Source organism: Semicossyphus pulcher, unplaced genomic scaffold, assembly GCF_022749685.1.
Source record: "Semicossyphus pulcher isolate SPU_LCO1_2020_fin unplaced genomic scaffold, fSemPul1.0.p SCAF_13, whole genome shotgun sequence".
Classification (NCBI taxonomy): Eukaryota; Metazoa; Chordata; class Actinopteri; order Labriformes; family Labridae; genus Semicossyphus; species Semicossyphus pulcher.
In genome coordinates, this window is record NW_027211637.1 from 15,635,967 (window position 1) to 15,653,512 (window position 17,546).

At 40.5% G+C, this 17,546-nt stretch overlaps 2 protein-coding genes across 2 annotated transcripts in view; both read left to right on the top strand.

The window, feature by feature from the left end:
* dip2ba (disco-interacting protein 2 homolog Ba) overlaps nt 1-6,537 on the top strand; it is a 42,117-nt gene extending 35,580 nt beyond the window's left edge. Inside the window, exons 32-38 of the mRNA XM_069659486.1 lie at nt 401-571; nt 732-793; nt 918-975; nt 1,105-1,179; nt 1,402-1,576; nt 2,300-2,423; nt 2,618-6,537. Of these exons, the coding sequence (XP_069515587.1) occupies nt 401-571; nt 732-793; nt 918-975; nt 1,105-1,179; nt 1,402-1,576; nt 2,300-2,423; nt 2,618-2,870 (918 nt within the window). The 3' untranslated portion in view covers nt 2,871-6,537. The remainder of the gene's footprint in view (nt 1-400; nt 572-731; nt 794-917; nt 976-1,104; nt 1,180-1,401; nt 1,577-2,299; nt 2,424-2,617) is intronic.
* A 6,083-nt stretch (nt 6,538-12,620) lies between these two features.
* The window catches only part of scn8aa (sodium channel, voltage gated, type VIII, alpha subunit a), a 45,700-nt gene continuing 40,774 nt past the window's right edge, over nt 12,621-17,546 (top strand). Inside the window, exons 1-2 of the mRNA XM_069659503.1 lie at nt 12,621-12,695; nt 16,215-16,548. Of these exons, the coding sequence (XP_069515604.1) occupies nt 16,270-16,548 (279 nt within the window). The 5' untranslated portion in view covers nt 12,621-12,695; nt 16,215-16,269. The remainder of the gene's footprint in view (nt 12,696-16,214; nt 16,549-17,546) is intronic.

Genomic DNA, 17,546 nt, shown 5'->3' on the forward strand with positions numbered 1-17,546 from the left:
ACCAAGGCATCACACACCTTTTGTTAAAGCTGTAATTAAAACAGGGAAATTAGAGTTTTCAGCAAACATATAGCTAATTAACCAATAGGAATCCATGTTGGATTTTGGTACTTAGCAGAAAGAATCATGTTTCTGCAGACTGGAATCTAAAGTACATGAAAAAAAGTAAACTCCAGTATATTGTCAACACTTTTACACCATTCAAACCAGACCATGCTGCAGGAGAAGGCCATGTGACACTTACATTTCATTGATTATTAAGTGGACTATGATTGTGTAGAGCATGTGTAGGTTTATGTTAATATTTCTGTTCATTCTGTTGGGATTTTCAAGGACTTTTTGTTTGTATCGGGCTCAGTCCACACTTAACTGTCAACCTTTTACTAATGTGTGTTTGCAGGCGCGGGGTCTGAATCTGTCGTGCGTGAGGAGCTGTGTGGTGATAGCAGAGGAGCGTCCTCGCCTCACTCTCACGCAGTCCTTCTCCAAGCTCTTCAAAGATCTCGGCCTGTCGCCTCGCGCAGTCAGCACCGCCTTTGGCTCCAGGGTCAACCTGGCCATCTGCCTGCAGGTCGGTTTCACACAGAAACTGTCCTTATTTGCCTCATTCTTTTATCTATGGTGTTTGATAATAAGCAATTGTCGTCTTTAACTGTTAACTGATTAGTTATTTTAGTTTAAAAAGGTAGATTTCTCACATTTCTGCATGTTTCTCTTCCTCTCTGTATCAGGGCACTGCCGGACCTGACCCCTCCACTGTCTATGTTGACATGAAGTCTCTGCGGCACGACAGGTAAGACTGGAACCTCTACTTAACAGAACAAAGAAAAACAACGGTGGTCTCATGATCCAACTTGGTGTTGTTGGTCAGATCAAACAGAATATTTGACGTGCTGTCTTTTATGCGTGTCCCTCAGGGTGAGGCTGGTGGAGCGAGGAGCGCCACAGAGTCTTCCTCTCATGGAGTCCGGCACTGTAAGTATTGATTATTGGTTTTAAAGGCTTTATGTATGTGATGCTCACACTGGCCACAGACCCAGAGAGGATATAGAAGTGGTTGCATTATTCATAAAGCTAAACTCTCCTCTTCTGTTGTCCCTGAAGATCCTACCAGGAGTCAGGGTCATCATCGTTAACCCAGAGACCAGAGGCCCGCTGGGAGATTCACATCTTGGGGAGGTGAGTGGGCAGAGAGGATCATGGGATGTTGATATTTCATTTTCTTCTTATGATTCTGCAACATATTGAGTAGCAAGTGAGCAAAGTGGGCACACTAATCAATTCATCTGATGGTTTATTTTGAGCTCAGATTTACTTTGAAAACTTGCTAACTCAGAGGTCCCTTTAAATACAAAAAAATACTCAATACCTCTTCCACCCTATTGTTTTATCTCTGTTCAGATCTGGGTAAACAGCCCTCACAGTGCGAGTGGCTACTACACCATCTACGGTGAGGAGAGCCTGCAGGCGGATCATTTCAACACCAGACTCAGCTTTGGGGAGCCACACACTCTGTGGGCCAGGACGGGCTACCTGGGCTTCATCAAGAGGACCGAGCTCCTGGATGCAAGCGGAGGTGAGAGGACTTTGAAAAAGGAGGACGTCTGTGTCAATCATTTTTTATATTGCAATGTCAACATACAGTATAATGTGATAAAGTAAAGGTTTTGAAGAATCTATTGAGATTTTGTTGATGAAAAAAATGACCTATAAGTGATTTGACTTTTTACTAATCTAATAAATTGCAATTTCTTAAACAAATTAAAGAGGGGGTATGATGCTGTTCACATTTGAAGACATATATATAATTTTACAATGTTGGATGTCCAGACTAGACGTGGGTGAAGTTTCAAATCTGTAGTTGAAAATATGTTGGAATAATCTCCAGGCTTCTCAGCTGAGTCTACAGGCTGCTGTGAACGCCAGGTTTCACACAGTTTTTTCTGCACGCTGCACTTTGTGACGTCACAAAGTGCAGCCTCAGCAGGCTTCGGAGTGCTGGCCAATCAGAAGAAAGTGGGCTTGCAGTGAAATATTAAGCTTGAAATTAGCATAATTCCCCCCTTTAAAGTTACAACATCACATTGATGTTTAAATCAAACAGTAATAAAGATGTAAAACAGTTCTTATATATTTGCCCTCATTGTGGCAATATAACAAGAAATATCATTAAAGGGATAGATGCCACAGCATGACCACCTCTAAAAGTGTTGTCTTACAAAATAAATACTCATATCACTAATCCCAAGTTAAGTTCTTTACTATTAATAATCAAATACTTTTGTTCTTTCTTCCACAGACCGTCATGATGCCTTGTTCGTTGTGGGCTCTCTTGATGAAACGTTGGAGTTGAGGGGCTTACGCTATCACCCCATTGACATCGAGACGTCTGTGTCCAGAGCTCACCGCAGCATTGCAGAAAGGTGAGCTCACGCCTTTAGTACTGGCCTTTTTCATGATATATTTTTCATACATTTCTTTACACACTCATTTAGAAATGGGCTGTAAGCACAAATGACGCTGTAATCGTCATCGTCATGTTTAACTTACAAATAGCATGTTCGCACAAACGACGCTGTAAATACAGAAACATGTGACTGAACTCTTCTCTTCTCAGCGCCGTGTTTACATGGACCAACCTGCTGGTGGTGGTGGCGGAGCTGAGCGGCTCGGAGCAGGAGGCCTTGGACCTGGTGCCCCTCGTCACCAACGTGGTCCTGGAGGAGCACCACCTCATCGTTGGGGTGGTGGTCATCGTGGACCCTGGGGTGATTCCTATAAACTCCAGAGGGGAGAAGCAGAGGATGCACCTGCGGGACTCCTTCCTGGCAGACCAACTGGACCCCATCTACGTGGCCTACAACATGTGATCGCCCTCCTTAACTAATGCAGAAAACTGAGCCAGGCTCTGAGAACAGATATGAGGTAGAAGGACTTTGGGGCGCGCTCAGTAGCACCCCCGATGTTAAACCTCAGACACATAAAAAAAACACCAAACAATGTGGGAATGCAAGTTCAGTACAAGTACTATGATGAGACATGCTTCCCTCTGAGATACTGTTCCTTCTTTGCTTCCACCTGCTCAATCACTGCAGACCAGGTTCATTAGATTTCTACTGCGGAGGAAAGATACGATCTCTCTTCCTGGTAGTAGATCCATCTGTCAACTGGAGGAAATTTGATCTTCATCCTGTCTGTGCAGCAAACTTCTCCCTTAGAGATCCATGTCATGTTTTTTAAAGACATTTTTAAAAACATCCAACAAACAAAGAAACCCTCCCTCCTCCCATTCCTTGTTTTTATCCATTCATCTTCGTGTGCTTGTTTTGTTTTTAAGCCCCCCTCGTCTCTCAAAGGCAGGATGGCGCACTGGACCTGCTGAGGGGAGCTGGAACTTTCCCCTCTTGCACTTTAAGTCCTCGCACCTCTGAGTCCACTTCCTGTCTCGCCTGCCTCAAGGGGGACAGCCCCCCCATGTTTGCTGCTTTCACCAGAGCAAATCCACATCAGTATTAAAAAAGTGCCACCAGCAAGTGCAGCCCGCAAAGGGGCCAACCTGACATATCATCTTCCTACCAGGTGCACCGTGGCTCTCGCCTTCCGTCACATACTGTATTTGGCAGCAGACAAGCTGTCGACATTCATGCGTTACAAAATGTAAAAACACAGTTAAATTATGTGTTGGTGTGGGAAAAGAAAGATCAAAGGTGATTCGTGTGAGTAGGAAATGGTTCATTAGATAGTTCCTATAATTGTGAAGTACTAATAAAGTTTTTAAAAGCACCATTTTCAGAAGTTGAAGCTATTACGGCTTGAAGGTGTGCATGCTAATTTGGATTGCAGTCAATATCAACATTCAGGCAAAAAGAAAGCTTCAATGTTCCTACTTTGATTTGGTAACAACAGCCGACACAAAAAACTCAACTCAAGGTCCACTTTCTTGTTCCTTCCAGAGCTTTCAACCATATCACTCAGTTTCCGTTAGCAGATGGAGTTTGCTTTGTTTTCACAGTCTTTTAAAGGGCCAGTTCGCCAATTTTCAACCTCAGTCCTATCATGCTATTATGGGGAGCTAATGTCATTATGGTAGGAAAAAAATGCTGTTTCGCTCTGTGCCTTTGGAGGACGCTATCTGCTTCTCCAATGGGCCCTGGAAAACCTCCGCCAGACTTCGTGAAATGTGTCATCTGGCGGGGGCCAGGGAGCTTGCTAAACTTTACTTCCTCAATCTCAGACACCCGCCTCCGATGTCATGTCTCGCTCAGAATCGTCAGGTTTGAAATGTAGACTGCAGACCCCAAAATGATCCACCGGAATATTCTCGTCGTATTTCTGATTCTGCACCGCTCTGAGCCATTGCCTGCATCGAAAACGGCAGTAATTCACTCCAGCGTCTCTCGCTGGGCCGTTCCTTTCTGAGGGAGGGGCGCAATGCACTCTGGGTGTTGTAGGAATGTAGAATGGGCGAAACCACGAGCTGTTTGTACAACTTTCTCCACAGCTATGGCTCAAATCTCAAATATTATTGCTTCTATGGATTACAGAGAACACCAGCTTTGACTGACAGTGGCTTTTTCCAGGGACCAGTTGCTCCTTTAAAGTCTGTTTGAAAATCTGCAATCCCACAACTGAGCAAACTCTGTCTTCTTCATAGACACTTTAATAAAATTAGAAGCTACAGAACAGAGCGAGTAAGTGGAGCTTGAGTTGAGAATCTTTTTGTCTTGTTTGACAGGATCATTTTCCCGGTTTGACTTGAAGTGAGCTGCAAGATTTCAGTCTTTGTAAAGCAAAGAGGAGCATCTTTCATGTAACGTTAGCACATTTGATTAGACAAATCATCCGAAGGCAGGTCAGTGCCTTTTTCTTGCACCATCATCACATTTATAATTATGGACTGTTGAATTTCCTAAAAATACAACATGAAGATTGAGGACAAACTTTGCCTTACTAAACCTGTGGAACTTCAGTGCTTTAAAGCGTTGTCTCTAATTTCTATCTGTACTATTACTAGTGTATTTAAAGAACTATTCCACCGTTTTTCACACGTGGAATCAGCTCGAAACACGCTCATATCTTTTTTTAGAGGAAGGGGGGGGGGTTGTTTTGTTGTTTTGCAAAGACTTTTGCGGTCATGCCTTTCTCATTTCATCATAACCATTAAACCAAATTATTCTGAATGTCAATAACAGTGAAAAAACAATTAGGAATGAATAACAATCAGTTAGCAACCCGTGATATAAAACTGGCAAAATCCTCCTTTTAAGAAACGGAGGTAATAAATGAGGGTAAGGCTGTTGTCTGTATACTGTATTTTAGAGGTCAAATACTGTATTCCTGGTGTTAATGTGTACATGGATATGAACTTTGTCGATAAAAACTTGACTGATCTTTCATACTTGACAGCATTTTTCTGCATTGTTAATTTATCACATTGCAAAAGAGAGAAAAAAAAAAAGTTTCCGATTATTTTGGCAGGAACAATGTGCACTTTCCCACTATCATTTTCAGTGTGTGTGTCCATGAGGGAGTGTGTGAGTGTGTCGACGTGATATTTGGCTTTTCTGGTGCAACAAGGTTTGTCTTTTGTATAAAAAAGAAAAAAAAAAGATCCCGGATTATTGACACATTCTTTTTTTATTTCTTGTTTTTTTATGTCGCCTCCACTGTATTTGAATTCTTTCCAGACAAAAATTGGAATTAAATATATTTTATAGGGATTTCATCAATATTTTCCTGATGTGATCTTTCTTTAAAAAAATGCACAATTCTGCAAACAGCTGGTTTGATTTGGAAGCAGCACATCAATAAACCACTTCTTATCGGTGACGCACACTGATGACATGTATGGAGCCAGTATGTGGGGCGAGTTAGAGTTACTCATGAATAACTAAGTGAAGCTTCTGAGCTGCTGTGTGATAATTGCTTTGTTGCTACTGTTTCACTCCGACATTTTTAATAAAGTTTTATAATTTCCTGTTGGCCGTCAAGCCTTTTCAATAGACATTGGTGCTATTTAACAAGGGAAAGCTGACAGACTTTTGTCCTCCAATGTCATAACAAAGAAACTTTCTTCCTGGATGCCCTTTTTGTGTGAAAATAAGTCATTCTTTTCCAAACATCTCACTCACTACTCGGTTCTGAAACTGTTTTCCTTCACTGGTTTTCATCAGCTCTGAGATCTGATGAAAACCTCATCATGGACAATGCAACTCGACATATCCACCATTTCCATTTTCATATTTATTCCAGTTTTTCATCCTGTGCTGAATGACAAACATTTCAAACCTCCAAAGTTATTCAAAGCACAAAATGTACATGTGAGGTAATGAAATTAGGATCTTTCACACAAAAAGAAAAAATCTCAAGGGCCCACAATGTATACCTCAACGACTGTCTGTTCACTATGCATTGTCGAGCTGCAGCAAAGACATCCTGAACTAGTCAATGGTGCGATAACTTCTAACAACATGTCTTACTTGACAAAAACACTGTCACACTGTCATTGGATGTGTTTCATGTCAAATAAAAAATCCTTTGTCAGAAATGCCTCTGCTGTTTCTGTGTTTCTTTCTGGAAGCTTCAGGAATCAGCTGCTGCATTGAAGGGAAATTGCATCTTTCATCCACCAGGTGGCAGTATAACATCTCCATCTGAAAATGTGGAATTTTACTCCCACTGGGATGTTGTCACAGCTTTGTTTTTGTTCTAAATTTTGACCACAGCTACGCACAAATTTTCACCAGACCTTCTAAATTCATATCTGAACAAATCAAATCAATAGTTCTGTGATAAAAGCAAAAGGTATCTTACTAACTGTCTGACAGGTTGTCAAGTGGTTTCTCATGTTCTCATTTATCTTAATTAACACAAATCACATTTATTTATATATCACTTTCTATATGCACTCCTACATCACTACTAAATATTGTACAAACATAGTGTGTGACATAATGTGACATTAACATAATGAATGCAGACTTCGTGCTCACTATGCATTTCAACTGTCTGCCATTGCATTTTCATGGAGTTCATAAGAAGTTCATGAGAAGAACCCCCAGTGGCTGGCTCTTTTAATTTGGTAATAAAGCAGTTGCTTATGTTAGTAATAGTTGGCAATGGTCCAAATGCTCTGAAAACTTCTCATTGAAGGTGAGGGATAAATGGTTAATGGTGCACTACTGTCATATTCACTCTTTCACACACTGATGGCTGCAATGCCAGTCTCCAATCAGGATGTATGCACATTCATACCAATCGGTATTCAGGAACAATTTGGGATTCAGTGTCTTACCCAAGGACACTTTGACATGTAGACTGTTGCAGTCAGGGATCGAACCGCCAACCTTCCGACTATCTCTACCACTAAGCCACAGCCCCAACCTGATCTAACATCATTATACTTTTGAGTAGCATCTACAATCAATCAATAGAAACTTAACTGGGTTACAGCCAAATGTCAGATTGTAAGCTCGCGTGTTCTTATGTGGAGACCTGATGAAACTCAAACCAAGATTTATTATATTTCTGGACTACAGGACACGCTGAGAGGACCTTAATTGTGGATTTAAACTGTTTAATTGTATAACATCAAATGTTCAAGACTTAACGAGCATCAATTGAATTTATTATTCAATCATTAATTTGTTCGATCGATTATATAGTATTTTGTGACTACTGTGATATTCGTTGACTTTATTAAAAGCACTCTGGTATCTTTTATCGTGTATTTATGTACTTTCACTATTTTTGTATAGACAAAATACAAACAAAGAAATCCATTATGTAACACAACTAAGCTGTTTGCTGGCCATGTAAGAAACTATCAGTCAGAGTAAGATGAAGAAAGAGGAACATGGTTCTGGATTCTATCAAACAAGCACAGATGTAACAGGCTAACATCTCTAACGGTTAATGATGGTAAAAATAAAAAATAATCCAAAAAAGATTTAGAAAAATTAATGACTCATCATTAATCCAGATGGCTGGCTTTAAACATTTGATCATACCAGCGATATTAATTGCTGACAGTCTGTCTCTGTGTTTCAGAGCTGCGCTGAGCAGATCTCAGATCAGTCTTGTGTTCAGTGTTTGTGCAGGAGACACTGATGCTGCCTGACTCGTCTTCAGCCAACCTGCAAACCTGCTGGTTCTGGCTCACAAAGCAACCTGTGAGGAAGCACAAACTCATCCCTGAAGCCCACACTAGTCAAGCTCGTCACTGTCAAAGAGATCCAACTCAGCTTCCTGCAATCTGTTCAGCAGCATCATTACAAGTACTTATACAGAGATGGTGTCTTAGTTATAAAGAGTTTTTAATGTGTCACTAATAACTTGATAATAAATGCATTCATACTGTTAACAATCAGCAACATATAAAAACACAGGAGTAAAAGGCAGCACTTTACTTTAACAACTATTAACGTCCTCTTTGAAAGTTAGTGAGTCATTACTTGCATCAGTGCTCTGCAGCTTCCTTAAATAACAAGAATCCATTTTACATGATACTATGACAGCTTATACGTGATCTGATTAACATCAATAAATTATTAAGTAACTATAAATAAAGCTTTTATAAACGGCATCTTATCCTTTGTCATCATGCTGCACTTGGCTGGGTCAGAGGAGCTCTGCTTATGAATGTGGTTACAGGTCTCAGGGGGAAGGCTGCATGTGTGAAAATAAGTTTTATAAAGCCTTTAGTGGCTCCAGAGGGAGCTGCGTAAAATGTTTTTAAATGGTTTGAGTTGAAGACTGGAGGTTTGCAGATGAAAAACCAGGATGTGAGTTAACCAGACCACTGTAGCCCGCTCTTCATCTCTGCTTGAGGCCAGAAGCTCCAGGCTACACAAGCATCTACTAATGCAACAAATCTGCACTATCCAGTAGAATGAGTCAAGTTGCGTTATGGGTAATGTAGGCGCCAGATTTTTGCATGGGGAAGGATCTGTGAAATAAAGATGTCCCTGGTTCTTCTGCATCTATTCTTAAACTTTGGTCAATTTTAAAGGCCTTCTGGATTAAGGTAAGGTTAATGTGTCCTGTAGTAAAATAGTACCTTCAGTCTCCAGAGCACCTGAGAGGTCACACTGTAGTCAGATCTGAGGTCATTGTGCTCCCCATCGTTTCCACTTCACTAACACAGCAGATCTGGGTTTGATCTCCTGGAGCAGGTCACTCATGAAGTCCCACCTCCACACCGAGATGGCTTCTGTTAAATCCTTCTGGACACAAAACAGAACAAATTTGACTGTTTAGGACTTTCACTGCTTTTGTTTCTTGGCAACCACTAAGCCAGCAGCCCATTTCCCCCTTCTTTAAAAGCACTCAAAGGTTGCATTCCTAAGTGTCTGTTAACTGGTGTCCTTCATTCTACATGTAAAGTACTGTATATGACTGTTCTTGGTTATGTCTGCTGTGAGAGGAGATAAAAAAACAACTGATATCTCTTTTTTAACACATCTTTACAAATATCAGTGCACACACATTCATAGGAGAAGATGTCTCACACTTCTGGGGGTAGAGCAGATGAATCACCACAACTCAGAGGAAAATCACACAGTTTAAACTTTTAGTCAAACTAGGTTGAATCACAGCAGCATTTCTCAGAGTAATATCAAGGGTGTTTAATCTCCAAGGCCCCTGAAAACGTAACTGCAAACTATGTTTCAGGTAATGTGCCCAGCTTCTACCAATCTATTGTTACATTACACATAACTTGGATTCCCCCCCCCAACTATATGAAACGTTACTTAGTGAAACGCTAATAGAGTTATAAAATGACCATGACTGATAGCACTATTAGTCAAATGATTTGACCTCTTTGGAGCTGTTTGCTGAGTCGTTTGTTGATAGAAATATTGGGAGCCAGACATTTGGTATTGCTGGAAAGTGCTGCCAGCCAGTTTGATATATTTGTTTTTATATGTCATACATATAATTTTGTCAATGTAAGTTTTGAGATGGTATCCTGTTGGATTCAGTGATGTGACAGTAGCTGGAGTGTGTGTGTTACCATGGCTTCTGTTTAGATATTAACAAAAGATTACTCTCCATTAGGCCTACTTCTCAAACAGTTAGTCAATTTACAGAAATGAGGGGACCACTCATTTAAAAATGTATTTATTGTTTAATGTTATCAGTCAAAAATGCCAAAAACTCTCCAGCATCAGTTTCTCAAATATGATAGTTTGCTGTTTTATATCAATAAATTGCAAAGCAATGGTTTTATGACTGTTGGTCAGATAAACAAAGAAGTTAAAAACACTTCAAATGTTTGAGCTGAAAAAAATAAATGTAGCCAACTTGGAAGTGACACATTTTACTGGCACTCGAAGCGTTACTTGAGGCTTGCTCCAAGAGTGTCATTTGCATAGACCCCATCACTTTAGCTAATTTCCCCATTCAGTGCAATAATATTAAGGCTTTACATTATTCATTATTAGGGGCGTGGCCGTTTTGTTTGACAGGTGTGTACCAGCCTCACCTCACCTCATTAAACCTCACTTCTCTGCCCTGTTTTGCTTTTTGGTGGATGTTGGATAATTTTCCTTGAAAATATAGGACAAATAATTTGCTTCTTTAATAGTACTGACAGGCTGTCCAAGAAGTCTGTCCTCCAGTTTCTTTGGTGAGTTAAATTCATATTTCTTTAGATATATGTTCTAAAAATTAGCAGGTGTTGTTGCTTGTACTCTAGATACATGTCTTATTAGCTAGCTCGTTAACTATCTAATTAGCTAGCAAACTAAAGATCTAGGCGTTGGCCTCACTGCTTAATTTCCGATATAGAACCGTTTGCTAACCTCTCGCTTTCCTCCAGCTCTCCCCCTATCGTCCAAACGTCGTCACTTCTGGCTAAAAAAATCCAAGATGGCGACGGCCGATCTCGAGTATTCCAAACTGTTATCTACAAACAAATGGGTAATGTCACGGTGACTACCTCGACACCTTATTCAGTCAGTGGTTAATTTAGACTAAAGAGGAAGACTGTTCTTTTAGTGAACTTTTTATATTGGGGCGATAGAACGTGTGGATATGGCAGAAGCCAAATGACATATGAGAGCTGTAGTCTTCTTGAAGTTAAATGATGTTGTTAAATGTTTGACTTTAGTCACAGAAGCTAGCCTCGCAAGCTAGTTAGCATCACTGGAGTGACTCCAGTAGCTTGTTTGGCTACAGTGTTCACTTCTTTTACTTCTTGTGTTAAAAACATCACAAATGTTATAATGTTGATCGGTTATACGCTAAAATTTGGCTAGAGCAAAAGTAGATAAAATGTGCAAACTGACTCAGTAATGTTAGCTGGCAAAATGCAGGCTACTCTACTGCTATATTTCATACAAGACCAAGTATACACCTTTATGGCTTCAAAGTGTATTTAGCTGATTAAGGGTGTATTCAACATCTAATGAATCCAATTTATCATTTAAATTTAAAGATTGCTGTACTACTTTAAAAGGATTTTCTATATTTCTATATCTATATTTTGAATACCTTCATGAGTTAAAGTTAGATACTTCTATGGTAGCTAGCTTGTATGGTCACTGTGCACTTTGACTAGCCCTATATGAGAAAGCTTTGTCAGAGGCTGCATGAAGAAGATCCTAAAGAAGTAGGAAATCCAACTGATCTCCAGTAATACACATACCTCAAATAACTGTTTGCTACTCAGTAAACCATTTAAAACTATTTTTTATTAAAAAGTTAATAAAGTAATGCTCATTTAAAATACACATTAAAAAAGCATCAAGATATTATTTGCTTATTTTACTGACTGTCCTGTGGTCAGTGCAGCATGATAATAAAAACAACTTTAGTTGTTCTGGCCAATGTATGTTGAGCCATTTAAATCATTTTGGGACATTATTTTTTAAAGAGTTTAATTCGGATCAATTGAATTCATTCAAATACACACACATTACATAACCCCACAAGACAGGGGGCAGGTGACCAGATTAAGAGCTGCCTATTTGCATATTGAATCATGCTATTAACGAGCAGAGAGGATGGCATAAAACAAGAAGAGGCTGTGAAAAAATAGTTTGAAAGCAGATGCTCCATATTTCAATAATGTAGCCTATTATGTGCGAGACATTACTAAGTGACATGGCCAGAATAAATCTTTATATCCCACATATAATATGGTAGGCTAAATTTCAGAAACAGGTTGTTTTTATGTCCAGTAAATGTAGCACACCATATGCTTAGTATAGTTTTGGTCTCTTTAAATGATTTTAAACATTCACTTTAACATGTGTAAAATGATTGCTTCCTCTCTGTGTGTCTCTGTATCTCTGACTGAATGCCCACAGCCTGACAGCCAATACATTCCTGCACTACAAACTCACCCCGCTGAACACAGTGAGCCAATGCGTTTAGTCAGAAAAAACCTTGCGCATCTTTTCTGTGCACAATCTCATCCACGCTCATCACTTAGCCAAGGGAGCCTTTATTTTGTGAACCAACCAGGGGGGTGTGAGGGCTGCAGGCCTAAATGACCTTTAGGATTTCGCGAAGCGCACTTGCCGACACTCCCTTACATTCTGCTGAGAGTCATCAATTATGCAGGGAAACCGCTCGCGCTGAGGGGGAAGATAGCAGCAACAATATGGCGACAACCGCAGTTTCTCCCCAATCTTTTCCACATCTGCAGTCCTGCTACGGCTTTCCGGATTCATTGTAACGCTTATAAAGTGAGTATCCTTTATTTATAATCGTTTGAGAGATCGGTGCATGTGTTGTTAGGTGAAGGCAGATTTTCTCTCCGTTGGTATCCTTGCGTAAATGTCGCAGGGCTGCACACTGCCCCGCATCTTTTTTTTGGAGCGGGATGGAAGAGGGTGTCTGCGATTGCTGAGCATCTTTCGGCTGGACAAGAGCAGGGAAAATAAAGAAATTATCTATCAATTGACGTCCATGGCAAGGAATTTATTGGATTAACGTCTTCGTCAAATATCGGAGGCATTGTTTAGACATTTGTGAGAGAAAATGTCTCGTTTTGGGTAGGCTTCTAGGAGGGCGCCGTCTGACTGCTCCAGCCCCAAAACGGCTAAAAACGATTTCCCCCCCCATATTTTGCTCAACATTTTTGTTTATTTTTTTTATACAACCTACGGAATACAGGATGATTCACCAAAACACCATAAGGCTTCGAAAATGAGGCTGATGCTATGTGAGTAGCCTGATCCTCCTTCCACCATCAGTAGCCGAGAAATTTACATTCCTCCAGGTGATTTTTGGTGTGGCAGCACCATAACGGCTCCCTTGTCGTCGTATTTGTTACGTTTCATCCTATATCGCAGCCGGTGTGTTTATTTAATGCCGCTGACTAGCTCCACTCTGGGCTATCTCGTGCACAGATAGAGCCCTTATTGATTTGGCAGTCGACATGGCTTCACGGGTGTGGTGCAGATCCTTCAAGGCAACGCGCAAAAACGCACAGAATACCCCGGAAACATCGATCCTATTTGGCTTATTTTTTGCTGAATAACAGGACAAGATATGTTGCTCCTATTTATTACAATTAATCGACATCTCACTAGTGACTTTGACATTTGTATGGTAGCGTTTACCACAGCGTGACATTTTCAACATACAAACCACCCACTGCAGCAATGGTGCTTTGGCCAATTTGGTGATAGCGGGCTTCTTTGCGCAGTCTAACCTCCTGTTTCCCTGTCACTTTGGCCGTGCAGGACTTTTCTATTCAATCAAATATATTAGGAGGAATGGACGCACATAATGGCGTCTGCAGGCCCTCCTTCTCAATTAACAGCGTTAGTAAACAAGTCTCCGTCTCTGAAATCGAGAAAATGACCCAGAAGATGCCAAAATGTGCATGTATATGATGGCATGGTCAAGCCTGGATGTAAGAACGAGACTGAGACACAAGCAGACCCGTGCTGTCACCATGACTTGATAACAGTGGAGAGAATTGAAGGATAACCTACAGGCCTAGGAAAAGACAGAAGGCCTAGTTTACAACACAGACACCTCGTTTATGCTTTTTTTCTTCCATCAACCCAGCATGTTTGTATTCGTGCTCATGTATTTGCGCGTGCATTTGCGTGAGAGTGCATGCGCGCTCGTGTGGTGCTGAAGCGGACAGCACCAGCAGAGCAACAGAAGGCTCAGAGATTGCGAGGTTCCGGGGTCCATTTTAAAACAGACGTCTTGGCTCATAGGCTGCATGTTTTCATGTGCGTGTGTATGTGTGTTTAGATAGTGTTTGCTGGTGATATCAGCACTGCACGTCGAGCGTGTTTAAGATCGTGTTATGCAAGAGAGGAAGAGGGAAGTGACAGGCCTTGTGATTCAGATGTGGTCGATGTATTCCTCCTTTTTGAGGCTAAATCATCTGTTTCCTCCACATTAGGCTGAAAACAGGCTGGAATATAAGGTTGGAAATATAGAATAAAATAATTTCAGTCATGCTTTAATCGTCAGTGTCTCAGTTCAGGTGGGACTGTGTTTCCTCTGAACTCCTCTTCCCTTCAGCTCTGCCTCAGATTAGAATATTGACCCTGAAGTGTCCTGAGCAGTTGTCATGTAACCATCCATCCCTTTTTACATCTCATCTCATGCAGCCATTAAGTGCGCTGGGCTTTCTGTTAGCCTTCCACAGCTATTCAAAAAATCATAAGGAGTAAGATCTTTAAATGGGTCTGCTGTCATGGCTGTCAGAGGTTTTAATGCAGGACCTAGAAAGCGTGTGCAACATTAGGGGCAAATATTGGCTGGCATGCCTTTCTACTAATGTTACCTGAGCATAAGGCCTGGCATGACTGGTGAAAAATGCTTGTCAGATATACAGCTGACATTATTTTTGGCCTTTTGAACTGTTAAATTAAGATGCATCACTAAACAAAATATTTCACAAAGAAAAAAACAGAGCAAAAGGAAAAGTATTGAGTCCAAGCATTGTAAAATATTCATGTTATTAACTGTCAAACTAATAGCTACCCTATTGTTAAGGCATTACGTCTGTGTTGTCTGATATAACTCCTAAATCTGTGTAAATGATCAACTGTGATGTTTTCTTGCATTTACGTATAAGAGCTCGACCGATATGTATTGAACAGCCGATATCAGCCTATTACTGATGTATTGATATCAAGGTATGTGTTTTCCAATACACACCAATATGAGAATAGGCAGTTCAGAAAAAATGCTTTGAATGAAGGGTCTGTTGACAATACACTCAGCACTGTCTGCACATGTAGCACAGCTAAGCAGACGGTGGTCAGCACTAACATTAGTTGGCAGTATATGTTTATGTTACTTACTCTTTCATTAAGTTATTTGTTTATATTGTTTAATCCTTAACCTTACTGGTCTATTTGGATTAACCAGCGCCTGTTTACCAGCAGCTTTCAAGGTACCAGTTAATTGAAAGAAAATATGATTTCTGTTGTTTATATTATTGTTACATTGATATTTAAACACAAATCTGTTTCTGTTCATTGTATCTCCTTACCTGACATACAGGCAAAGGGAAGGAGAAATAGAAGGATAAGGGAACTTCATATCCTTGTATCCTTAAAGGGGCATTACACTTTACTATAATAACTATAGCCTAGCTCCTGGCAGCCATCTGTCACAGTAAATACTTAAATGACATCTATCTGAGTTTTAAAATAAGTGTTGCACAAGATAAGCAGTCTTTTTTTTAATCTGTTGTTATTGATGAAGAGTGAACAGCATATATAAATTCAAGTCCATAGGAAGCCAGGCAACATTCCTTTATCTCATGGGCTACTCTACTTCCCAGACATTGTCGACAACACTCTCATGATGGATCAAATTTACCTTACACATGGATGTCTCTAAAACACATGTAGCTTTTCTTATTTTCATCAATCTGGATCAAGGAAAACCAGCAATTTGTATGATAAATAAATTATGTTTAAGGAAATAACGTTCAGGCGGCCATTTTTGTAGTCCTTCACTTTATATATTGTATATTTTGCTAAAATCTGGATCCAGTGGCATTGAATATTTAGAATATACCTTGGCTGACTTTTTTCTACTTAAAACTTAATAACAAAATATTTACATGTTATACATATACATATTTATTCTGTGTTCCCAAACCTCATTCTGCTCTCACAGAAAGAGTTCAGTCGGTGTCCACTCTCTCAATGTGCCAGGTGAATAGTCTTGTATTGTTGAAGTGTGGTTGACCGTCCCCCTTCTGTGTGCCCCTCCCGCAGAGCTGCTACTGTGGATGGTACAAACCTAAAGACCAAGTAGCTGCAGGATGAAAACATGGCTGCACCCCTTATTGCACCGCCAGGACCTGATAGCTTCAGGAAGTTTACTGTGGAATCTTTGGCGATTCTTGAGCAGCGCATCAATGAGGAGAAAAACAGGAAGCCACCCAAGCAGGACAGCAGCTACCGAGACGACGATGACGAGAACAAACCCAAGCCCAACAGTGACCTGGAGGCTGGGAAGAGTCTGCCCTACATCTACGGAGACATCCCTAAGGGAATGGTGGCGGTACCACTGGAGGACCTCGACCCATACTACCTGAACTCTCAGAAAGTGAGTCTGCGAAGACGCACACACATTCTCTCTCACACACACACGATGATGATGTTATCAACTGACATGTACTGGAGGTTTTAAAACCACAGGATGTTTCTGACGAGGGCTGAGAATCAATCATCAATATTTTTGGATACCATCAAACTTGAGTCATCAAGTGGCATCAAAAATTTGGACAGATTCAAAGTCTGCATTCAGGTTCCTTCAGATGGTATCTGATTTAAATTGAAATGACCAGCAGCTTGTGTTAAGACAACGTTTATCTTTACAGAAATTTGGCCTCTTTTGTTCCCTGAAAAAACATTTCAATATATCTTAATGTAGGTATTGCGTATTCTTTATGAAACTCTTATTGGGTCTGGTATCACAAAATCTCAGTGATACCCAGCTCTATCACAAATGGTATTTGTCCCTCGACCTCAGGTGCCTAAAATCAAAAGATATGTCTGTATATTGAACCTGAAATCGCCTCTTTATTGCAATTTGCAAGTCAGGAAATGATGATATCAACTCTTATGCCTTTTACCTTTGTAACCTGCTTTAAGCAAAGTCAGGTGACATGTGGTTTTTAACATTTGGACACGTCTGTTGCTTCAAATAAACCAATTTTAATGTCAAATTTATAGGTTTATAGGTATATCTGATGCTGCATGCCACCTTTGCTGGTGAGGCAGGTAGACAGGTATTCTGGGATATCAGCTGAACCCAAACATGCATATTTGCTTGTCACGTCACAGTCAGTCGATGAGTAGTCTCATGATGTCAAGGTGAGTCATCTATGATGGCTGGAATTTACGCAGACAAAGCAGAGACGGTGTGTGCTCTGAGATGGTTGTCTTCCAGGTGTGTTGTGTTTACAGTTACCTTAATTTCATGATAACATTAGAGAATGTAATTATGTTCCCCTCCTTGAAGACCTTTGGGAGTGTGAGAGCCGAGCTCTCGAGCTGTTGAGTGGGCCATTTCGGTATCTCTGATGCGCTCACAGGGCTTTA